General features: G+C 43.7%; 2 protein-coding genes across 3 annotated transcripts; one reads left to right on the forward strand and one right to left on the reverse strand.

Moving 5' to 3' along the window:
• Positions 1–518: 518 nt before the first annotated feature.
• LOC135496845 (mucin-19-like) lies at positions 519–15,034 on the reverse strand. 2 transcript variants are annotated; one of them, XM_064786395.1, is made up of 13 exons: positions 14,950–15,034; positions 14,033–14,617; positions 12,687–13,134; positions 11,940–12,152; positions 11,216–11,279; positions 10,124–10,191; positions 9,262–9,394; positions 8,975–9,042; positions 8,239–8,536; positions 6,021–6,138; positions 3,869–5,419; positions 2,850–3,587; positions 519–2,121 (listed from the first exon to the last, which is right to left on the reverse strand). In XM_064786395.1, the coding sequence occupies exons 2-13, from the start codon at positions 14,037–14,039 to the stop codon at positions 2,024–2,026; spliced, it is 3,804 nt and encodes a 1,267-aa protein (XP_064642465.1). In that variant the 5' UTR covers positions 14,040–14,617; positions 14,950–15,034; the 3' UTR covers positions 519–2,023. The 2 variants fall into 2 exon arrangements, with proteins under 2 accessions (XP_064642465.1, XP_064642464.1); XM_064786394.1 differs by having other exon boundaries at positions 14,033–14,955.
• A 1,877-nt stretch (positions 15,035–16,911) lies between these two features.
• Positions 16,912–22,806, forward strand: LOC135496539 (uncharacterized). The gene is made up of 7 exons (XM_064785900.1): positions 16,912–16,936; positions 17,128–17,195; positions 17,882–17,956; positions 18,288–21,344; positions 21,627–21,740; positions 21,967–22,071; positions 22,432–22,806. Exons 1-7 carry the CDS (start codon positions 16,912–16,914, stop codon positions 22,804–22,806), a joined length of 3,819 nt encoding a protein of 1,272 aa, XP_064641970.1.
• Positions 22,807–25,992: the final 3,186 nt, after the last annotated feature.

The raw sequence follows: 25,992 nt of genomic DNA on the forward strand, positions 1-25,992 counted from the left end.
TTCACAGGCTATGCAGTAATTTACAAGGCTACAAGCCTACAAGGCCTTCGACCATATAATGATGATGATGATGGGGCCATCTATGTATGCATCAAAGTGGGGATTTTGAGACCCCCCCCTCCTCCTGTACGCACATTTTGGACAACATGTACAGGGTAAATGTACAGGTGTACCCCCAATCCCCCCTACAGTGCGTACACACTGGGATGGCCCCTATGCAGAGCCAATAATAAGGGCCGGCCAAAGGCATCCTCATTTTGACCATGAACACTTGAACTGAAGTGAGTTTCAAGGCAAGGAGTAAATTGTTTTCCAGAAAACAGACTCCCACCCTTGAATTTGACATTCACTACATGACTACATGTTGAACGAGTTCTAATTGCTTTTAGGATTTCAAGTTCTAGCTAAAATGGCGGTGCCTTTGGTCAACCATTAATTTAATGCTCGTGAAAACAGTTTCCCACAGTTACAGGCAGTTTTGGAAAACAGGGAGGTTCCAAAGCAAATTCACATTCTAAATCAACACAGTTTTTTAAAGAATAAGCATGATTATTTCTCTTACACATTTAAATCACAAAATACAATGAAGATCTGTACGACACCTGGGACAATGACTTATAATTCAAAACAATATACAGCAATTCGTATGTTGTGGGTGAACTCAAGAATATCAAGGACTGGTCAACATGCATGATTAGTACATGTAGGTACAACAAAATAATATATGAACCAAGTGAAATTTTGCGCTTGTTAATTTTGCAGATCACAGCTTGGACTACAAAATCAAGACATCCACAAAAATTGTCCATGCTACACTACATCCACAGTTCGGGGGCCTGAATGTGTTTGCCTCAGTGATTAGCATATCCTAGTACAAAGCCATAGTAGCTTCAATGTACAGTGAGATAGGTGAGACACCTATTGGCAATTTATCGTAACTTTATCGTGCCTACCTGGTGCCTGCCTATAGTCTCACTTCATCGTACTAGTCCTCCTTCAAGATAATATTTGCAAGGTTGAACCAAAAATGCATTCACAAGCACCATTATTTTGCAAAAGTGAAAAGAAACCATTGAGATTGTTTGAAAGTAGCACACATGTGTCTTTTGCTTATAGTGATAACAGTAATTGAGATTGTCTGAAAGTAGCACACATGTGTCATCTGCTATATTGATAACAGTTATTGAGATTGTTTGAAAGTAGCACACATATGTGTTGTCTGCTCATAGTGATAACAGTTATTTAGATTGTCTGAAAGTAGTACACATGTGTCGTCTGCTCATAGTGATATCAGTTATTGAGATTGTTTGAAAGTAGCACACATATGTGTTGTCTGCTCATAGTGATAACAGTTATTTAGATTGTCTGAAAGTAGTACACATGTGTCGTCTGCTCATAGCGATATCAGTTATTGAGATTGTTTGAAAGTAGCACACATATGTGTTGTCTGCTCATAGTGATAACAGTTATTGAGATTGTTTGAAAGTAGCACACGTGTCATCTGCCCATAGTGAGAACATTATTGAGATTGTTTGAAAGTAGCACACGTGTCGTCTGCTCATATATCAGTTATTGAGATTGTTCAAAAGTAGTATCCATGTGTCGTATTCTTATAGCGATAACAGTTATTGAGGTAGTTTGAAAGTAGCACACATGTGTCGTCTGCTCATAGTGATATCAGTTATTGAGATTTTTTTAAAGTAGCACAGATGTGTCGTCGGCTCATATATCAGTAATTGAGATTGTTTGAAAGTAGCACACATGTGTCGTCTGCTCATAGTGATATCAGTTATTGAGATTGTTTGAAAGTAGCACACATTTGTCGTCTGCTCATAGTGATATCAGTTATTGAGATTGTTTGAAAGTAGCACACATGTGTCGTCTGCTTATAGTGATAACAGTAATTGAGATTGTCTGCTCATAGTGATATCAGTTATTGAGATTGTTTGAAAGTAGCACACATGTGTCGTCTGCTTATAGTGATAACAGTAATGTTCAAGAAGAAGATACCCTAAAAACGTCATCATTTTCGTTGCATCCTTCTCCGGGCTTTGACAGTGCGTGGCTTCGGAGCTGCACTCCCGGTTCCCACGTTGAACACGGGTGTGGAGGGGGCACCAACTGCAAGAGAAGACAGATTGAGCATCATTAAAGGGAAATGCCTTTTTTGAAATTACTGGTTGTCCAGGAAAATAGAAATATCGATGAAAATTGGTATTTTTCGTATTTGTATACCTTTCCACTCAACGGTATTGTAGAAATGTATATTCAGTACGTATTCACACAATTTGAAATATTCAAATTTTCTCTACAACTTTCAAAAGTTGAACCAACGGTGTTGGCATTTAAATAAACAGTACACAGAGATTATCAATGCCAGGTCTTTATACCTTGTTTAGCTAAACGGCATTTGACATGTGATCGCAAAGCATTTTTGAAGCAGACAATGGACCAGATTATCTTATTCCAAGACACTGTATTGGACATTGCATAATATCCAAACAAGAAAAATACATTCCCATCTAAAGCATTGCTTGATGTATTTTTGTCCCTCTTTGAGAAACCCAGCAGAGTCGAACTAGGTTCGAAGGATTATTGGTGACTTCATAACAAGTTACACAATGGTTGAAAGTGGATCAAGAATGGCATCTTCATAGCCGGGGCAATGAACAGGCCTTTTTACCTGTGCTACAATGCAACTTGGGCTTTCTTTAGAGAGTCACATTTGCAGGAATTACCAAGACTGTGAGAACTCCCCATTTTAGACAATGTTAGATGGGTCTTCATATGACTGAAAGCGCCGTTTTGGCACCAACTACGCTCATTTTGCAATCAGAAGACTTTCTTACCGAACGCAGGTGCTGGCGCCGACTGTCCAAAACCTGGTGTCGAGGGAGTAGACTGTCCAAAGGCCGGGGCAGAGGATGCCTGTCCAAATGCTGGGGCTGCTGGTGTCGACTGACCAAAGACAGGAACAGCAGGCATTTGTTTGGTCATGTTGGCCGCTCCACCAAATGTTGGGGCGGCTGGAGTGCTTTGTCCGAATGCAGGGGCCGATGAAGTCTGTCCAAAGGCTGGAGCAGCAGCCTGTCCAAATGCCGGGGCAGTTGGATTAGATTGTCCAAAAGCAGGGGCTGCCGGTGTGGTTCCACCAAAACTGAATCCAGAACTGGCTGTTGAAGTTGCAGTAGTAGCAGCTTGACCAGAAAAGTTAAAACCAGAGCTTGCTTTGGGTGTAGCAACTGCACTAGGAGTCTGTGCACCGAAACTGAACCCTGAACTGGAGGCAGTGCTTGGTGCTGCTGCACCAAAGGTAAATCCAGCTGAACTGGCAGAGCTTTTGGCTGGTGCGGCATTGAATGGGTTGGAGGCTGGAGCTGCTGTTGGTGCTTGGAAGCCAAAGCCTGCAGGTGCTTTGGCTGGTGTGGAGACTCCTACTGCCTGGGCTGAGAAACTAAACCCAGAGCTGCTGGCGGCTGATCCTGCAGGCTTTTTTGCTCCCAAGGAAAATGGTATGGTTGTGCTTCCTGGCTTTTGTCTTGCACTTCCGGTTGTTAAGTTCAAAGCAGTGGGATTGGTCGTGGCACCTGGAAAGAAATAAATGACCACGTCTTAAGTTCATGTGATCGATTGTCCATAAGAACTCAGCTTTGAAGCTGAAAAATGCATAAAATTGTACTCTCACTCTCTCTCACCTCCTCCCATTCTCCTGAAAGACTTCAAGTATGAGCTGTGCTATTCAGTTTGATATTCAGAAACCGTTCTCCCTCTCAATGTGAACATGGTCCATCATTATGAAAAAGGAGGAACAGAGGCCTCACCTGTGACACTGAGTTTGAGTAAGAAAGAGAAATGTAGAATGTCTTACCGAACACTGAAGCAACTGGCGCACTTGACTGTCCAAAAGCTGTAGCTGATGGCTTCTGACCACCAAACGCTGATGTTGATGACGACACTGCTGGAGTAGTCTGTCCAAATGCTGGTGCTGCTGTCTGACCAAAGGCTGTTGTGGCAGCGGATGTGGTAGCCTGCCCAAAAGCGGCAGCAGAGGTTGATGAAGTGGCTGATCCAAAGGCTGGAGTGGGGGCCGCTGCTGTTGCTTGTCCATAACTTGGAGGGGCTGCCGCCGTCTGTCCGAAACTAAACCCAGAACTAGCAGCAGTAGTCGTAGCTTGTGCACCGAAACTAAACCCTGAACTTGCTTGGGTGGTCTGAGAAGAGGCAAGACTTGCACCTGTCGTCACGGCACTAGTAGGAGCGTGCGCTCCAAAACTGAACCCTGAACTTGATGCAGCACTTGTAGACGGGGCACCGCCCAAACTAAATCCTGTTGAGCTCGGAGTATATGCAGGAGGTGCAGAACCGAACAGATTTGCAGCGGTTGATGCAGAAGATGCTGGGTTTGCAGCCGGAGTGGTTGCATTGAAACTAAATCCTCCTGGTGCTGCCACACTTGCAGCCTTGGTAGACTGTGCACTGCTGGGAGCTTGGCCCGGTGCCGCACTTGAAGTCTGGGCAGAGAAACCAAATCCAGCCAAAGTTTGCGCTGCTGCAGAAGATGGCTCAGCACTGAATGAAAAGCCAGACGTCTGCTGTGTTGTTGTTGTCTGTCCAGTTGATGCAGGCACTTGAGACTTGGTAGGAGATGGCCCAAATGCTTGTCTAAAACTCGGTTTATCAGCAGCATGAGAAGTGGTTACAGGTGCCTGGGTACTGAAGGCAAAACCCGATTTTTGTTCTGCAGCTCTACCCGACAATGAATTTGGTGCAGATGCTTGGGCACTAAATGTTAAGCCCGACACCTGCGGTAATCCTTGTGCAGATGTTGTATTTGCTGTACTTGAGGGTTCGGGCTTCGATGGGGCAGCAGGAAAGGAAGGCTGGCCAGGAATGGTGAACCCACTACCACTGGCATTGCTCGTCACTGAGGTTGTTGAGGGATTCAGCTGGGCTGCACCAAATGAAAATCCGGACACCTGTTGGGGTATCCCAGGAGTAGACACGGGCAGAGCAGGCCCTGTTGATGCACTAGTCTGTGAGGTAAATATCGCAGGGGATGCACTAGTAGACAGAGAAGAGTTCAAAGCTGCCCGTGGCTTTGCTGTATTTGTCGGAGATGTCAAAGACTTGACCTGTTTTAGGGCAGATGATAATCCTGATGCTTTCGGAGACGTTTTAGATGTCATTTTGGTTCCTGTTGTCGACAATTGAGGAGACGAAGTAAGGAATGTAGGCCTGAACGATGCCGAGGCAGAGATTGTGGACGTGGTGATTACAATTGTAGTTGGGGTCACCGCTGTCCCTTGGACGCCCGTTGTTGGCGATGTTGTCAAGACAGATGTGGTGCGGGTGAGAGCAGGCATTACTGGTGGCATGGCTGGTTGGGTAGTTGAAGTTGCCGAAGGATCTACAGCGCTTTCTGTAGAAGAAACGTAGGTCTGATCATAGTAAATAGACAACTCTGTTATTTAAATCAAGCATGTCAAGTTGAAATATACATTTGTTTATATCAAGTTGAAATATGAAAGGTAAATAAATCTTAGTAGTTTTGATTTCTAATGAGGGGACCATGCAGGTCATTTGTCAAGTCGATTAAGTTATACCTAAGTGATTTTGTCTTTTCTCTAAAGTGAACAGTTGGCCATGCAATGTCGTCAACAGACCAGTCAGGTCACTGCCTTAGTCAGGAATTTCCTTGCCGCATCATATGTGGCTGGAACTAAAGCTACAGGTAAACAGCAGAATGAGCGGGCCATGCTCAGCGCAGAGAGAATCCAGGTCACTTTACGCATTCTTGGCCTGTCTGCGTAATTGACATCAGTGCGTACAACAAACTTGCCAACATATGCCTAGATGGCAAATCATGTCACTGTCAGCTAAATTAATGAAGAATTAGAAATAAGGTCCCTAAAATAGTATTTAATATAAATGATATGCACAAAAATCTAACTTATTACTGAAAATACTATTTTAGTTACTCAGATTTCATTTATTATAATTTTAAACTTTTTTACACTAACCTTTTTCATCCTCGCCGTCAATGACCCGTAACATCGCCTCCAGCCTCTCTTTGGCCAGCTGCTCGTCCCGCTCCTTATTTCGGAGATGTCGCTGCAGTTCGGCTTTGTATTCGTCTGACTGAAATGGTTCCAGTCAATAAATTTTTCAATTTAGATGTGCCAAGGTATATAGCAGTGCCTAGGAGAATCAATTCCCCAGATTGCCTTAATCTTATCTAAATATTGCGTTCTTAAGGCCGTGGAACAAGCCGGTTTCCGTAAAGGTAGGTCCACAACAGAACAGATATTCAACCTCAGGGTATTTTGAGAGAAGTATAGGCAGCTTGACAAGCCAGTGTACCACAACTTCATAGACTACAAGAAATGCTTTGATCGTATCTGGCAGGAAGGTTTATGGGCAGTTCTAAGGAAGTACAACATCAGCCCTGGTAGGCTATCATCAAGACTATAGAGGCACTGTACGCAGCATCGAGGAGCATGGTTCGGACAGGAGAGGACTTCAGTGAGTGCTTCCCCACCTCGGTAGGAGTAAGACAGGGTTGCCTTCTGTCACCAACCCTGTGCAATATCTTCCTCGAGAACAGAGTCACTCCCTGAACTGGAGTCACCCTAGACGATCTCGGGCCGAAAGATCACTGATCTGAGGTTTGCCGACGACATCGATCTCCTACATGGCTCGAGAAGTGACCAAATCCATCACTCACAAAGGGTTGACAAAACCATTGGCAGATATGGCATGGAAATCAGCCTCGAGAAGATGAAGACAATGATATCCAGCGGACGTAAACAGACTGACGTTTGCTTAAGAGACTACTACGCGGAACAAGTGGCAGAGTTCATCTACCTAGGTGCCACACAAACAGAGGATGGCACATCCCTCAAGGAGGTGAAAATGGGTATAGCCAAAGCTGCAGCTGCCCTAACCAGACTGAAGAGAATTTGGTGCAACAGAAACATCTCAATGATGAGGTCTTTGGTGATCTCAGTGTTCTTGTATGCGGCAGAATCGTGGACCATGAACACCGAGATCGAGAAACGTTTCAACGCATTTGAATTGAACTGCTACAGGAAACTACTCAATATCCACTACACATCCCACACCACCAACATCCAAGTAAGAGAACGGGTCACCGAGTACATCGGGCATCACGCCAGCCTCCTAACCGTTGCCAAGAAGAAAAAGCTGAGGTGGTTCGGCCATGTCACAAGAGCCAAGGGAACACTAGCAAATACCATCTTGCATGGTACAGTGGAGGGTAGCCGCCTACGCAGCCGTCCAGAGAATTTTGATGGATGACGTGACGCACTGGACTGGAAGAAAGACCAGTGACCTGTTCTGCCTCGCTGAGGACAGAACCGTGTGGTGTCGCATTGTTAACAACTTAGGGTTGCCCCAATGGCCGCATGGCTGCGGGACATGATGATGATGAAGGCAGGCCCTCCAACTTACCAATTGAGCACAAAGTTATTTCGTTGGAAGACTCCAACAACACAATTTTCCCAACATTATTAAAAAACTTTCTACTTTCCCAGGACAGGCCAGCTTGGTAAGTTGGAAGGCCTGCCCAATTTTTGGCAAGCTGGGGAATCTACACTCCAGGGTGAACTGAGAAGGTGTTCCACAATCTAGGAACAGAAACTGGGAGGCTATTTTTAAAGCACAGAGCATTAGGGACTGATTCCTCTAAAGCAGGAAACCCTCGAAGTTTGCTGTTGTCGCAAAATTTCAAATGCAAAAAAAGCTAATCCGGGTGGGAAACAGCAACAGTCGTTGACAAAATTGCTCCAGTGGAATAATTCCTTAAGACGTAGAACTTTAGTTCATCATCTACAATGATGTTGGTTGCAAAGGGTAGTTTTTGGCAGGTAAAATAACCTGAATGACTTCATAAAATGTCCTGACTAGGGGCTACCTAATTGGCAGGAACTGTGGTCTGAAATTTCTGCCCGAGATGAAAATCAAGCTGGATTTAATGATGCTGGTATATTCTAGTAGATTGATATTTTCAGCGTGCCACCGAAAAGAAGTCTACTCTTTGACATGCGGCAGCATGTTCAGAGCCATTCTGAAATCTGCCATCTCTGATTGAATGACTTTCCCAAACCTCATCGTCCTCTGCTGTTTGATAAAAAGGACAGAGAATTTCATGCAAATTATTATAAAGTTAAAACATGAAACAAATTAACAAACAAATAAATAATCGATGAACAAACTTACCTTTTTATCCTTCATCCACTCTGGCATTTCTGGACTCGATGAAGGTGATGTTTTTGCCACAGATTGTTTCCTCACTCGCTTGGGTGTTGTCTGCTGTAAACCTGGACTATCCTTCTCCTTCATCATGCTGGTCACTAATCGCTTGGGTGTCCCGCGAGGAACTGAACCACTACGACCACGAGGGCTATCAATGTCCGGTGGCTTGTGCTCGGCTGTCAGACCCATGATCTGGTCTGGCGTTTTCTTGCTCAATTCCATTGCATTCTCCACAATAGACGCTTCAAGAATTTTTACAACACTGGAATGAAAAACGTCTTAAAGCTCAAAACAGGGTATGATAATTTTCACCACAGAACGAGGAGTCTCATAGTCCAGCAGTTAACACTGCTGGCTACCATGCAAAAAGGCCCAGGTGTGACCAAGGGAGAACCCGGGATTATGTATCACTGGATGAACTGGCGTGGCTTTCAAGGAATGTGTTCGAAGCTTTTGTCCCTGGAAGACATGCCAAATCAAATTTTTGACTTTTCCAAGTTTTTTTTTCAAAAAATTATTTCTCCATACTGTTTTTCATCACTGGCAATAATATCATGGATTAATCAAATACCATGTCCAGATAAAATTTTTGATTTGTTGTTTGGTTAATGACAGTTAAACAGTCAATGTGCTTTCAAAAACCTAATATAACCTTTAATACAGAGGATTATAGCAAAGAAATATGATATCAAAACCTTACTTGCTCAGAGTTTCTTTCCTTGACCTTTTCTCCGTGGGTGTCCTATCTTCAGGGCTAGTAACACGGTCCTAAGACCGAAAAAAAAAAATCTTTTTAAAATGTCACCGACTCCAAAATACAATTAGTCATTGATTGATTTGGGGAAACAAGAGATATATGTTTAATCCTGAGAAGTCACACAATAGCCATTGCAATACACGCCGTCTGCGGACAAGGCTTGTTGCCGAGGTTGGTCAGTCTACAGGACCAAAATGAGTTGGACCTGTCTCACTCAAAAAAACGCTTACCCTTGCTCGTTTGCTTGAGGTTAAGGATGCTTCGATACTATTGAGACCGCGTACCCGCTTATTCGGTTTTAACACATTCATAGCTTGCGTCTCCTCCCGAAGTGGTGGCCTTTTCAATGACATTCTTTGGACCCTGAAACCAGAAGCCGAAGGCGTTTGAGTCTGTGAGGAAAAGCACTACAAAACCTGCCAATAGGGGGCCCTGCAGGTAAGTGGACCATGTTTGTAATGAGAAAGCCATTTCCCGGGTCAATGATTATTGAATTTTTTCATCCCTTAATTACTCTACATGGGGAAATAATACCACCAAAAATGTAGTTTTATTGGTCCTTAATTCTATTTTGACGAGGATAGCTCATCCGACCAGAGCTTATTCCGGTTTCCGAGGCATTAAGCGACTAGGAGTATTGCTCCCCCTGGATAGGATGCTTGTCTGTCGCAGGGCACCCAATTACTCCTGGGTGGAGAGAAGCAAGTAGGGTTAAGTGCCTTGCCAAAGGACACACGATGAAACAGTGTTGATTTGTCTGAGTATCGTACCTACGACCTCCTGGTTATAAGCCCAGCGCTCTAACCACTCTGCCACTCATCCCCCTCCTCCAGCATATAATGTGGTAATTCTCAATAGGGGTAGCTATATCAGACATAAGATTCCAGTTCAACAGATTTTTCATAGTTATTCACTGAAGGGAAAATGAAAGTGTTGGACAGAAGCCACTTTTTGAAACTCGCCCTGTAGAACAGAAATAAGATCTGGTGTGACTAAGACAAAGGCAGTTCCTATCAACACGAGCAAAGTTCGAAAATCAACATTTTCTTCAAATTTTCATCCGTACACTACAAGACTTCATCAGGAAATTACCTTTCATCTGTTGTCTTCAAAGCCTTTTCTCTTCTGGGACTATTTTCCACGGGATTTGGGTCTACCTCCTGCAACAAGAGAGCATGCATTTACAGTGGAACCACCCAATACAGACAGCTCTCTATTCAACTGCATTTGGTTCAAAATCTGTCATTTCCATTGAATTTGACCTCTGCAATCAAGTAACCTCTTAATTGTGACAGCATTTGTCCCTAAAGCCACAGTAAAGGCCTACGCCATTCGTTAAAAGTTTAAAATTTGTAATTGAATTAGAAAATTTCCAGTTGTGTAAATACAATGTACTGAAAATAGATTTCAACATTGCAGTTGTGTAGAATGCTATACAAATACAATATATAGTGGAACCTCTGTTAGCGGCGGACACCTCTCTATTAAGGACACTAGTTTTGGTCCCAAATTTGTTGTTTCCATTCAATTTGACCTCTCTAATTAGGACACCTCTCTATTAAGGACAGCACTTGTCAGTCCCGAGGGTGTCCTTAATAGAGAGGTTCTACTGTATTTACTAAAGTCGTAGTTCCACCTATCATAAAACCCCGTGTTTTTTCAAGACCCGTGTCTTCGCCGTGTGTCAAAAAACCCGCGGCACACTTACACCTATCAGTCGTGTTAGATAATGGTTAATAGCCCCGGCGACAGGTGCGCTGTAGGTAGGGAGCTCTCCTGTGTTTCTTTCCCGTTGGAGGAGGGCGCAATACCGAGGCAACTACACTGCGCCATCTGTCGCCGGATCTTAGAACTTGCAATTGCCGTGTCTATTCAGATTCCACCTATCAAAAAACCTGTGTTGAACACGGGTCTAAATTAGCCCCCGATTAGCCCCATCGAGCTCGATGGGGCTAATAGACACGGGGATTTGACACACGGGTCTATTTAGACACGGCAATTCATAGGTGTAAGCGCAAAAGACACGGGGATTTGATAGGTGGAAGTACGACTTAAGTTCCAGCAAAGTAGCATTCATGGTAACTGCCTTAATACGGCATTGTCCATACTGCATTTTATTTTCCTGGATCATCAGTTATTATGAACAACCAAGCAAACATTTAAGACGTTTATATAGGTATTTACCCTCGCTCTTTTTCCTGAACGTTTTGGCTCTTCTGGAGGTGTCTTTCTAGTCACTGGCTGTCCTCTGAAATATCAAGATAAAAGACATTATTTTGACCTAAAGATAGGCTATTAACTATAAACAACACGAAGCAGTCTTCGCAGACGGAAAATAACACTGCCTATCAGCATCCCAAGTAAGCAATGCAAAGTAATCATTAATGTCACAGTATTTTAAAGGAGTTTTACTTTTTACTTAATTACATGTACTTTTTATTCCTTTATAGAAATTCAGAATCCTTCTAAGGGAGCAGCTGCAAAGTCCAATGACCATCACTTTAAAAATTTCATATTCTTATCTCGATAGAACATTCATTGCCAAAAAGTGGCAGTATTAGTTAGCAGTTCCATACAATACACATGATCTTGAAGCGTCTGTGGATGAAATTGAAATGGGTTGGAAATGGAAGAGATTCTAATCTGCATACTCTCTACGCCATGTCACTGCGGCGACGTCTGTAGGGCACTGGAAAATCCTTTTTCCGTTTCTTGATTCTGCAAATTCTATGAGTCAACACAAAAATCCCAAAAGCCCCTCAAAATTTGCTCTTTAAACCTAGAAACACCAAATTCCCTTTTTCTTCTGGACTAATTCCGTGTTGTGAAAAGGCAAATTCCCTGCTAATTTTCCAATTTTCAGATTTTCGGTGTCTTACGTCTGCCTCTTGGCCATCTAGTAACTTACAAGGGAGGTCGTCGCAGACAGCTGGGAGGACTAGACACAGTGATCCTCTGTGTACAAGGACTCCCTGTATTTCTCGTGCTCTCCGTATTCAGGACAAATTTCGTAGGTTCTCTGGTTGGCGACGGTTCACCGACACGAGTAGGATAACATCGGCCAATAGGTGGCGTGGCAGGAGGGCTCTGATATATCACTGGCCCGGAGAAATCAGGCGATCTAAAAGAATGTAATTGATACAATTAAGTACCCAGCAAACGAGCGATTTTTATCCTTTTGCTGCAACCTGCAATAATAATCACTGAAGTTTGCGACAGAACTGTGTCTCGTCTGCTTGTAAGATTGGTACCACTGGGCATGATATTGATTTCAAGTCGCTGCGATAAACAATCATCATCACAGGCTTCAGCAACAAAAATCTCTGGTTTGCTGGGCACAGTTTGATATTCTCGAAGTCGCCAGTGTCTTTGATTTTGAGGAATGTACACAAACTACCACTCTACATCATAGTGAACAAGTCAAGAGATGATGGGTTATCTCCAATGCAATTTGGCTCCAGCTCCATATATTTCACTTCAGATTATACACAATCAAATTCTGGGATGGATTTTAAAAAGAGATCCAGTCGTGGCTCAAGTTTAACAATGGAATGGAAGCTTTAATATTCCGGCCTAAAGTTTTAAACTCCCCGTTTCCATAAGTGTTTTGCTACCCGTTTCCTTTTGAAAAGATGACAATTTTACAAATCTTTACCTAAGGAATGGATTAATTTTGTTTCGTGGCGACGCCCAGGCCGGAGATTGCGGGGTCATGGAGCCGCTCCGTCTCTCAAACGAATGCATCCTTGCATCGGCCGTACGATTCAGCAATGCCGTAAAACTTGTGTTCTTTAGAAGGCTAGCACTTGGCCCTGGGGTGCTCAGCCTTTGTCCTAATCGGGGATTGAATGCCGGAGAGGCAGAAGAAGCCTGCATGGACACAGAAAGTCTCCTTGGAGGAGAGACAAATTTAGCCTCAGATGATCTGTTCAAAAGGGAGATGATGTTCCAGTTCTTGAAGTTGAAATTAGTCAGGAAACTACCAGAGGGGCCATTGGCTTGTCTTGTCCTCCTGGATTCTTGACCTGGGCTAGCAGACCACCAGTAGTAAGCAGCAACGCAAACTGCTGCCACTGCAACCAGCGTCTCCCACATCATTGGTACTGAAAGCAAAAATTATGAAATACTACTACAGTAGAACCTCTCTATTAAGGGCACCCTCGGGACTGACAGGTGCTGTTCTTGATAGAGAGGTGTCCTGATTAGAGAGGTCAAATTGAATGGAAACACACAATTTGGGACCAAAACTAGTGTCTTTAATAGATAGAGGTTCTTTAATAGAGAGATGTCCGCTATGGGAGGTTCTACTGTAATACAGGTACTCTAAATCTAATGTGATCATTTATGGAGTTGGATATAACTGAGATAGATTTTTAAACCAAAATGCCAAGTTCCATTGCTTATCGCACTGGATGAGAAGACTCTAAACAGGGTGGACTAAATAGGGCATCGCCCTCAACATCGTGTTAATTTGACTACATACCAGTCTGAGCCAGTGAGGTGGCTGCTTAGAGCTAAAACAAACCTCAATATCAATGCACAGAGAAAAAAACACAACACATGGTATGCAATCAGGCAGTCTGTCTCATGCTGCTGGCTTGTCGCGGCTCTATCAACAGCTTGCTCCAGCAGGCAGAATGTCAGCTATACATGTTTGCATGTAGGATGGCTAAGGGTAAGGCATGGCACAACATCAACTTAAACTGGGCTGTACTAGAGTTTGAATTATTTGACAAGATGCAAGTACTTTTTTTACATATTTAAAGTGCTGACGTAGGCCTTAACATGTTCACTGCCACCCCATTCTTTTGAGCACATCTGCCACATTTGCCAGGTTTTGCATTTTGCTCTATTGCTATTGCCTAGAGCACACCTAGTGCATAATAAACACACTAAAATAAATGTGTATCCCATAATGCTTTACAGAACTGAAGCCTATTCACCCTTGCCAGTCACTTCAAAAACATGGAATAATGCATAGACTGCTTCGAATATACCTACTGCTCATGCCTTGGCAATTGTGACGGAACCCGTGCCTTGGCAATGGAGCAGGAATGAGCTTTTGAATTTGAGTATATTCTTAGCTCGGCAGCGACATGACGAAACCCCGTGCCTCGGCAATGGAGCGGGAACCAGCTTTAGAGTATATTCTCAGCTCGGCAGCGACGTGAGGAAACCCCATGCCTTGGCAATGGAGCGGGAACCAGCTTTCGAGTATATTCTTAGCTCAGCAGACTTGAAGAAACCCTGTGCCTTGGCGATGGAGCAGGAACCAGGTTTCGAGTATATGTGTAGCACAGCAGTGACTTGACAGACCCCGTGCCTTGGCGATGGAGCGGGAACCAGCTTTCGAGTATATTCTTAGCTCAGCAGCGACGTGAAGAAACCCCGTGCCTTTGCGATGCAGCGGGAACCAGCTTTCGAGTATATTCTTAGCTCGGCAGCGACGTAACAAAACCCTGTGCCTTGGCAATGGAGCGGAAACCAGCTTTAGAATATATTCGTAGCTCGGCAGCGACTTGACAGACCCCGAGCCTTGTCGATGGCCAGCAGACCAGTCAGTGGCTTCCCCCGCCTGGTGTAAAACTAAAAGGATTGTTAAACTAGAATTAACGTTAGCGAAATTACCAGGGAAGATCATGATGACATTTCAAGAAAATTCTACCACGAACCAAGGCTTCTAGCGGGAAATGTGGTGCTGATATTCAGGCTAGGCTGAGGGTGATCCCCGAGTCCCACCCTCCTCAATCCGACAATCGATTTCAAGCGCAAAAACCACGTTATGATGTCGACAGTTATCGCTCCCTCAGCAAAATATTGGTAAACTAGCTGTAAAGAACATTCAGAAGTAAATAGAACCTCCCTATCTGTCTTAATATAGGGATATGTAAAGAAAAAAGCAATGTTTCGAAAATTACCACGGTCAAATGCAATTTCTCTAATGTTTCGGTGTCCACAAATTTTGTGTGGACATCAGTGCAAATGACGTCACCGTAGAATTCCGTTCATTTCGATGGTCGACGTTGGCACTGCGTTTTATCGATAGTTGACCTACATGTGAATAAACAACAAACAATTAAATGCAAAAAATCTTTGTACTACAAAATTCAAATTACATAAGCTAGCTGGGAATACGACTTTTTAAAACTTTACTTGTGCTATTCAGCGAAATGTTATTCCGACTACAGCGCCCCTTCCAGCCAGTTGATAAACTATCGGCACCGCATTTACCCGCCAATTCGTGGTCGTCGGTACAAGACTCCCAGAAAGCGGCTAGGGTGAGGAACGAGGCCGGTCCACTACGTCCGAAGTGTAGCCCATGGCCCATACAGCCATAGGTTGAAGCTATCGAGGAAGCTATCAGCCTCATCGTCCGATGGGGTATCTCACATCCTTGCGCATGACCAGAACTATTTATGTCGACGTCTATGGCAAGCCAGAGTGGACACAATTCGTATTTTATATCCTTATATATTGTTATTTTATGTGGATATATATTCATATTTTATGTCCATATATATTCCGACCAATCAGAATGAATTTCTTTATATGCACAATAATTCATTTTATATACACATAAATTCCATTTTATGTCCACATAAATTCAATTTTATGTCCACATAAAATCCGATTTTATGTCCATATAAATTATTTTATGTGGAGATATATTGGTATTTTATGTCCATGTAAATTAGATTATATCTACACATAAATTAGACCGGACGAATTTATCACCACATAAATTCCCATTTTATATGGACATAAAATCAGCCAATCAGAATGCCGCTTTATATGTGCTTATATATTCCACTTCCGTATTGAAAACTTCTACTTCCGTATTAGAATCGGTCACTTCCGTATTAAAATACTTTTGGCCAATGGGAACCATCGTTTCATTGGCGCGCGCAGCTGCATTGTGGGTCGCGCGTGTGCAGACACTGCCTGCCCGCTGTCTTCTAATACGGAAGTAGACGTTTTCAATACGGAAGTGGAATATATAAGCACATATAAAGCGGCATTCTGATTGGCTGATTTTATGTCCATATAAAATGGGAATTTATGTGGTGATAAATTCGTCCGGTCTAATTTATGTGTAGATATAATCTAATTTATATGGACATAAAATACCAATATATCTCCACATAAAATAATTTATATGGACATAAAATCGGATTTTATGTGGACATAAAATTGAATTTATGTGGACATAAAATGGAATTTATGTGTATATAAAATGAATTATTGTGCATATAAAGAAATTCATTCTGATTGGTCGGAATATATATGGACATAAAATATGAATATATATCCACATAAAATAACAATATATAAGGATATAAAATACGAATTGTGTCCACTCTGGCTTGCCATAGACGTCGTCCCGTGGAGAATTGGTATCTCAGCATAATACTGGCTCGGGATGGGCTATGCGCTATCATCTCGTCCAAACTCAGGGAATTTATCATTTTATGTCCTTAACAATGGATAATGTCGAAATCAACGCATATAATTTCGAAACTTTTTCCCGGCCAACGCATAATGTCCAAACTTTAAGAAAAAAATCATACAAGCGCATTCAACAGTACTGCATGGTTTTTAAATTAGTGTAATATGAATAATATCAGGGCAATCTTCCCAAAATGAGAAGTGGTGTTCCCTCCTCACGACGTCCAACGCCAGGCGGCGCAAAATGCGGCTTTGGTTATGACGTCACAGCAATGTCGCAGCGTTGGCCAATGAAATGAGCGCAACGTCCCATGGTTACCAGACCAAACTTTTGTGCTTTTTAAAAGTTACAATTTTCTATTTCGCTCTTTTAATTTCGTGTTTATTGACGTTTACTGTTCTAGATGAACATAAATATATCAAAGATTTGCAAGATGCAGCTAAAAGCTGCAACTGCAGGTAAGAAAATTGGCTATAAAATTATGTTGTTTTTGAATTTTTACCCTTTTCTATTCCTAAAAGATGTTGGCAAAATCCTGCCAGTCCCATACCGATTTTCAAATTTGGATGAAGGGGTGAGAGTGAACGGCGGGGAGGGTTCCTTTTGAAATGGAGGATGTTTGCAATGTTCTTTCTAATTCGAATTTCAGATTCATTTGGTATTCGTGTGGCTGATTACAGCCGGCAGAATGATACAGTGTTTACACTCAGTGCAGAGGTAAGTCACTTTCATCAGAAGATCTGGAGTACAGCGTCCTTCTGGTCAGTGTGCCCGAATCTCAATCCAAGGGCTGTGCGTTCTAATCCCGGTTCGGTCACCGCTTTGTCATTCACATGCCGAGCACCAGTGACGCCAACCACATGATACCCCTAGTCTGAGGCGATCTATATCAACGCTTTGAGACAAATCCTGGTCAATGGGAAAGCGCTATAAAAGATTTAATAGTACCAGTGAACATTTCCGACCTGACAGGGACTGGGATGTATCATATTAGAGTCGTATTTGATTCACCCTGATATGGGGGCATTTCGTATATACCCACGAGAGACGTATTCGACGATCGCAACGTTGGTGAGTGTGTGCGGTGACTCATTGGCGTTTAACAAAATTAATCTTTTCACAACTACATCGGATGAAACCTTATTGGAAGTGTAATTTATGGAAAGCAAATTGAGTGACAATTCGGTTGACATTAGTCTTGGGACACTCGGCAGTTGACGCCTTTGACACATATGTTTGAATTGCCTTGGGTCCAATAATCAACAGCCATCTTTAGTAGTAAGCCCATGCCCCAAGGCAATGAAATTGATGCATTTCGGCGTCTCTTTGCAATCACGGAAATTTGCATCATATAAATCGCCTCCCGCCATTATTTTTTGATGATTGGCGTCCTTTGGTTCCAGAACAAGCACTGGAAGAGGAAGTATATTGAGGAGCTTGCACTCAGGAGGGAGGAGGAGACGCTCAGGAAGAACGAGGTAAACTGATTACGAATGATCGCCCAACTCGGCTTTGACCCGTCCTTTGTACGACCCGATTGAGATGACAAAGTCAGATGTGGATATGTGAGGGGTGGAGGTCGGGGTCTTCCTCCACCCACTTAAGTGAAACTGCTATAGACTCAGGTGATAACGTATTTTTCCATGACAAAGTTTAGGTTCATGTTCATTAACACTCCAAAGCAGACATACTGTTCAAGCATATTCTCTCTGCCAGTTATCAGCTTCCATTATGTCACACCACTGTACATTATGCACTGCGGGAGGTTGGATTCATTGATCATCAGATGCATTTTTCTCTCTTCCACAGTTGACGAGTCTTCACGCAGATATCGCTGCAGTTGAAGTAAAGGCAAAAAACGACCAAAAAGAATGGCGCTTGAGGGAGTTCGTCAGAAGCCAAGAGTACAGTCGGGCTGAAGAGGACTTTCGAAACAAGCAAGGGGAATTAACAACCAAGTTGAACGATATGAAGTTTAAGTATGGTTTAGATATATTCAGTTTAGAAGAGAGGTTTAGCAAGGAGGCTAAAGAGATTCGGAACGCTTGTGATAGGATGGTGGAAGAACGGCAGGAAGATAGGGCAGAGACCGAAGCGAGGATGAAGGTGCAGTTAGATGATACTCGCTCCAAGTCAGAACGACTGGCAGCCATGGTCAGTAGGTTGAAAGAAGAGAGAGCAGTTGATAAGATGATAGGAGAGATGGCGGACTCTACCTACATTGACAGCAAGTTGAGAGAGAAGGAGACAGAATATGACAGGCTGCAGGAGAGATTTGTGAAGTTAGGGAAAGAGAAAGAGCGAGTCGTAAGGGAGGCGAAGGAAACCGAAAAACGGTTGATGAAGAAATTTCAGGCGAAAGAAGCTGAGATGTTGAAGGATGCTGATGAAAGGAAGAAGAGTGTCTTGAAGGAGAGGAGAGAGGCGATAGCGAGAGAAAGGCGAGTGGTGAGAGAAGCGAAGAGTCGCGTCGAGGAAGCGAGGGCGGAGGATGAGAAAATAATAGCAGAGTTGAAGAGAGTGAGTGAGCAGGTTCAATCGGACATGAGGGAGGAGTTCGAGGAACGGATCAGAAAGTTGAGGGGCGAGTTCGGAAAGCAAGGAATGCGATTATTTAAAGCATCAAGAGAGCGAGAGGACCATTTGAGGGCCCAGCTTGACAAGGAGGTAGAGTTGAGGAGATCAGTTGAAGAGGATGCCAAGAAGCAGATTGACGAGCACCAGGATCTGGTACAAGAGATGAATCATTTGTCTGAGTGTTTTAGCATGGAGAAGGCAGGGCGAGAAGAGGACAGAGGTGACGCTTTGAGGGAGAAAGCAGGACTAGACAGCCTGATTGAGCAGCAGAGAGAAGAGTTTCAGAAGTACAGGAATGCCATGGAAACGGAGAAACACCAACGAGAATGTGTATCAGATGCAGAAAGGAAAAACATGGTCATTATGTTCGAGGTCAAAATGACAGATATGTCTGCCAGACAGGCTACTCTTGAACACCAGCTAAAGGAGTCCGATGCCAAGCGGAGGGAAGGAGCGTTGACAATGTTCGTCGACCAAGAGCGATATGAAGAGGCAAAGACAAAGGCTGCTGAAGAACATGACCAGTTGGTGGAACTGATCGGCTCGTACAGGACAGCAATGGGTGATTTAGAGACGAAACAGGCGGATAAGCTCCGCGTGGTAGAAGCACGGCGACAGATAGATGAGCTGAAAAGAACCTTAGAGAGGAAGAAGCTCTCTGGTATGGTTGAAGAGTTCAGGGCGAAATGCATAGATCAGGAGATGAGGCATGAACAGGAATGTCGTGAGCTAGAGGCTGCTTGGGAGGAGGAGAGAGACGCCTGGGTTGAGAAATATAACAGCATGAAGGCAGAACTGGAGCTGACGAAGATGGCCTACGATATGGAACTAGAAAGTGAGAAAGAGAAGCGACTTGAGGAGAAGTCAAGTTCGTTTGAGAAGCGTGCGCAGCTTATAAGGGTGATCAAAGAGTACAAGGTGTTGTTTAAGGAGTTGAAGAGTAGCCACGAGCAGGAACAGAGTCAACTGAAAGGCACCTGTGAGGAGAGATTTGTAGAGCAGGAAAAACGGCACGAGGTTGTCCTGGCAGGGTTAGAAATACAATGGCAAGACTTTGAGAGGTGCGTGAAGGACGAGGTCGATCGTTGCGAGGGACTTGAAAGAGAGATGGCGGAGTTACGGAGGAAGAGAGAATGGCAGAGGATTGGTACCGACTGCTGCGTGGCTATCATGAAAAGACATCACAAGGTTGACTTGGATGATTGGAGATGCAGACTGGAGGACTGCGAGCGCGAGACGAGTGTCGCGAGGAACAGAAGCACGGTACTATTGAAGAGTATTGAAATACAAGAAGCTGCAGACGCAGCGCGGACAAACAACCACAAGACAGAAATTGAGCAGCTGACCCGCCGGGTTGAAACATCCGAAAGTGAGCAAAGTGTGGCAAACGCCAGGGCAAGCTTCTACTTGGAGAAGCTGAGGCGTACGGATCAGGCACTAAAGAACACCTACGGTGTCCACCAGGAAAGTCTGAACGAGGCCAATCAGAAGAGGATGGAGCTGATTCGAGAGTTTGAGGAGGAGCGCGCAGAACTGAAGGCCCAGGTTGTGAAGAAAGTTGACGACTTAGCCCAGGAGGAAGAGCGACTTCAACAGAGTGAGACGGACTTGGGGTCGAGGGAAAGAGATGTGATGCAGTTGGAGAGGACGTTAGCTGCTCGTGAAGAGAACTTTCAAGAAAGGAAGGTGATGATGATTGATGGATTAGCGGACCTTTCCAAGCAAGACATGGATTTGAAAAGAATGCAGGAGAAATTGAAACAAGAGGAGGTGAATATCTTGAGGATGAAGGAAGACTTTGTGACGGAGAAAGGTATAATGGACGCGAGGGTAGCAGAGATAAAGAAGGAGAATGACAGACTACAGGACATGGTGATTGATATGGAGCAGAGTGAAAAGGAAGCAAGACTGAACCTGGAGAGTGCGCGGGAGGTTCCAGACCGGCTGCCAATTGACCGAAGTTTCGGCGAGCTGACTGACACAAAGGAGCAATTTGAGGCATTGCAGAAGCAGCTCACTGAGCAGGAGTGGTACTTCCTCGCGCGGGAAGGGGAGTTCCAGGAGGCTAAGGTCGAGATCAACCGGTACAGAAAGAGGGAGGAGAAGATTAAGTTGTTGGAGCTCGAGCTGCAGGAGAAGAAGACTGGGCTGCAGAAGATGGAGATGACCGTGAGAGCCAAGGAGGCCAACATCCACTGCACGATGTTGGAGGTTGATGGTATACGACAGACTCTCAGTATGGACAGGCGATATAAAGCTAGGAGGAATAGGGGCTGTCAAGCAACGCAGGTAAGACTTAACACGTACAATGACACGACGTATTGCCAATATTGTCTCTAGTCTATGTTCCAATTCCTGAACGAAAGGGAACCAGGCACAACACTGCAACACACCTTTTTTAGTTTGAAGCCATGCAATGTGGTCTCTTGGTAGGAAAATTCTATTGCTATACTGGAAGTAAATAGCCTGTGCTTTCGTGTCATATGAATCCACCGCATTCGTACTTTTAGTTCAAACTCATCTCAAAATATCATGAGGGTCTGCATCTTTCATATTTCATCCACTTTGTAGGAGAATATAGCGGCCGATCTGGAGGCGGTAAATGGCATGAGCGTGCAGTGCGGAGATGAGGTGATGGAACAACAAAATCAAACGACAAACATTGAAGAAATCACCAACGATATCGTAAGTAAAGGATAACTTTGATAGGTTTTAGCTTCGTGTCTTGCACAATAGCAAGTTTACGATCCCCTACGTTAACGCTAACGTAAAGCACATGACTCTTCCTTACCCTACGACGAATTGTATGGCTGGGTGGGTTCCGGTCCACAGCCGTGATCAGAATATTAGGATAAATAAGACTCACGATAATGTTCTTGGCCTTTCTAGTAAAAGGTTCCTTTTTCTTTAGAAAGTGCCAAAAGAGGATGAGAAATCGCTTCAAGAGATGGAGAGCAGACGATCCAAGGTGGTCATACATTACAATCTGGATGAAGACGCTTGCGTGGAGAAGGAGGTAGGTCAAGACACCAATAAAATGTTACGGGAAACACGAACTACTAATATACTCTGAATGACATGGGTGCATATCGATTATTGCTCAAAGTTCGGAAAGTTGTTTTCCACAAATGATGACCACAATATCCAAGCAACTCCTCCTTATTATGGGGATCGCGTTTTGACTTGGGTAAATAGCGATGCCAATATGATCAGCCTGCATTTCGATCTCTGACGAAACTCCACAGAAATCATTACAACATATTTGGAACTAAGTTGTCCTTTCATATTTCGTCCATGTATATCCACGAAGGTCTGCATGATACAAGTTTCTCCTTTTACTGAGTACCATATTCAAACGTTTGACTTTTTCTTCCAGGAATCGGATACAAAACCTGTCGGAATACAGAAATGCTACCGCTCGGTGCTGGATCAGGTCTACCAAGGACCCCAGTTTGCACACCCAAGTGACCGTATGGCGCATCCTAACTTCCGTCGCGGGCCACCTCCTCCGAACTTCTACCGCCCGCCGCCACCTGGTTACCATCCAATGCGACCACACCCCGCTGGGAGACCACATCCTCGCATGGGACCAACTCCACCGTACGGACCCCGACCACACGGTCCAAACTATGGGCCACTTCATCCGCGAGGACCGCGGCCAGGATTTTATAGACCACCGCATGGCCCGTACGGACAGCCACCGCATAACGGCGCTAGGAGAGAGCATCCATCAAGGGAGGACCCACGCTAGCGAATGAAAAAAATAACACATAAACTTCTGCAGCAAAAAATTCAAAATATTAGCGATAATTTTCTCATCTTATTAGATGTGATGTATATAAACATTGATGTAAATATATATGTATAAACGTTGTCCTATTGTTCTTTCGTTTATTATGTTTTCGACATTCCCGCCGAAGACACTATTATCAGAAGCCCATATTTTCCTATCGGCACATCTAAATCAAAGTTCGTCCTTTTGCCTGCTGCTATCTTGTGGATCAACTTCGCCAGGCTCAACTTTCTCCTCAATGTCATTCAGCAGAGGGCGTGGCTGAAAAATATCCGCGAAAACTTCTGTGTAAGAAATGCTCTCCTCCCTGGAGGCATTTTTTAAGTATTCTGATATTTTGAGCAGCTCATTGTCCCAGAGTTTCTTATATGTTGATGTCTTATTCACCAATGGGGAGACGATATCAAAGTCATCGTCCATCAAAACGCCAAGCTGCTGGCCGAGTTTTTCGCGAAGTTGGACGAAGATGGTGCCGTAATAGTTTTGTAACGCGCTATCTGATTGGTCTCTGAGTTCATCAAGGCATTCCCGGATGTTATATTTGTGGCATACGTCCATCACTGTACCCACGCTGTCTTCAAGGCAGAGGGAGCTCAGCCAGTAACCAGATGGAACGTAGAGGATTTCACCTAAAAAGATCAGAAATGAACATCGCCAGTCAGCGAAAGCAAACCATCGCTTAGAAAAAAAGGGTTTTGAGCTTTTGAAAAACCCACCCAATAGAGGTTTTTCAGCGAAGTGAAAAACCATTAGAGGTTTTCACATTCTCAAAAACCATATTGGGGTTTTTCAAACCAAAAAATCTTTACGGGACGCAATATTGTATGCGTTGTGCACATTCAAGGTTTGTTTTGTAGAAGCTCAAAAAACGTTATTTCTTAGATTTACGAAGTGTACTTGTTCTTATCAACCTGATGTCCTAATTCTTCTTGGCCGTACTCAGCTCATCTGGTCATAACAAGGATTATACATTTAACATTATCAAGTAAAAACGCGTCACCCTTGAGACGTCTTATATAGTTCAATGATGCCAGCATTTCGATCTGGGATACTCGATTTGGTAATGCGTCCTCCCTGACACCGTTATAGGGCAGGTTGTGTGTATTATCCCGGTAGGTAAGAGGTAGGTCGAGACCTCTAACGACCTCTTTTACCGTTCTTTTTGTTAATGCCCACGTTTGTTTACCCTTGCCAATTGCCATTCAATGCCATCTGTCCTTACCTGGCTTCAAAACGATATCGAAATGCGGCCTCCCGGCCCCAGTAAGAGCTGGAAGAGTGTAGGCCCAGTAGTTGAAGGGATGAGAGACTTTCCGTGGAGCCCGGTAGTCATTGTGGTGGTAGCCAGGTACAAAGAATGTCTCCTTGGGGAACAGACCGAATCGTCTTTCGCCGACCACTTGGAGGAACAGTTGAGACGAGTTAAAGGAATTTACCTGCAAAACAAGCAAATCTTAAATCATCAAGGCTGCAGTTTGCATCCACTTTGTCAATGGACTTCGATTTCTTCAGATATTTAGCTGACAAGTATGGCAAGCGAATGAAATCCTTGAAAGGGAAAACTTGGGCGTAGGATTTACCCGGCCAGGAGGATAGAACCATACTTGCCACCATGCGTTGCGACTTGCAGTATCACACTAATGCTGAACTCTAATAATGATTTTCGTCAGTGTTGGGAGGCAGTTTTGGGCAAGGCATTTGAATTTTAGGCATGCCTGTGGTTACACCCCGTTCTACTGCATTGAGTGCAGCTCAATATTGTTTTATTTATCCTGTTTGGAGAAGTCACGGTCATTCTGGAAGCCATTTTTGTTTGAAAAACGAACATATCTCATGCCCAACTTGTCCCTTTAGAGTGGTAGAGATGACCGTTGTCTGTGGTCAATGACTACCATCTGAGCTATGCCCTTAAAGTACGCTCTCTCTATGCAGCGAAGTTGGACGTCATCCAGGAACTTGCAATAGCGTGATCACCCTCTTTGCAACTCTGAACTTCTGAACGAAAAGATGACCAAAAATTGTGGGATTTCGATCAGCTGGTCTTACATATCATATCTGGTGATGAACGCCCTTACGAAATGAATGCAATTTGTCCGCTTCACGTTTCATACGTTCCGAGGTGAGTAAGCGGAAGGGAACTGATATGGAGAAGGAAGAGGTTTGCGCGCGCAAGATTTAGCTAAAACAAATACCCACCCGCCATTCAATTCCACTTCTTGCAGGACACAGTTCAAATCTGCTGCCTACAAATATATCATCATCAACCACTGATAGGAAATTCATGGTGCCGAGGATATGGTCTGCCGACAGAATGTCCTCAGAGAAACTCGGGTAGTACTCGAAGAAGTCCTTCAGTTCTAGGTACTCATTTTCCTCAACGTTTTCCGGAATGTAGCGCTGACGGTATCTGTTCCACTTGGCGAACGGGACACGTGACAGATTTGGTATCTGAATGTCGATGCCTGCAACAACATGACACGACAAATCATTGTTTCGACAACGTTTATACATCTGGTTACTCAATACGATGGTGTGATGCACCTATACATTACTTCTTTGGGTACTCTGTGCGAAAGTACAGTAAATCGATGTATAAACAACATACATGTATATATGTTTGGTTACTCAATATAATGTTGTGATGCACCTACATTACTTCTTTGGGTACTCTGTGCGAAAGTACAATAAATCGATGTATCAACAACGTATATACGTTTGGTTACTCAATATAATGGTGTGATGCACCTACATTATTTCTTTGGTTACTCTATGCAAAGGTACAACAAATCGATGTACGTATCAACAACGTATACATGCTGTATACGTTTGGTCAGCTACTCAATACGATGTTGTGATGCACCTACAGTACAAGGCTAATCTTGCAAAGGTCCAATTCATCAGTAGCACAGGCCTTGAAACTCGACCAATAATCATTACAACATCATGGTTGGCCCAAGGTGATTAGCTTTAAGACTCTGAATATCCATTAAAACTATTGTAATGTTGGACTCTATGTTACGACTCGAAATGTCCATAAAAACTATGGTAATGTTGGACACAGCTTTTAATACGACTCTAAATATCCATTAAAACTATCGTAATATCGGACACTACTTTACGACTCTAAAATCCATTAAAACTTTC

This window comes from Lineus longissimus, chromosome 12 (genome assembly GCF_910592395.1).
Source record: "Lineus longissimus chromosome 12, tnLinLong1.2, whole genome shotgun sequence".
NCBI lineage: Eukaryota > Metazoa > Nemertea > Pilidiophora > Heteronemertea > Lineidae > Lineus > Lineus longissimus.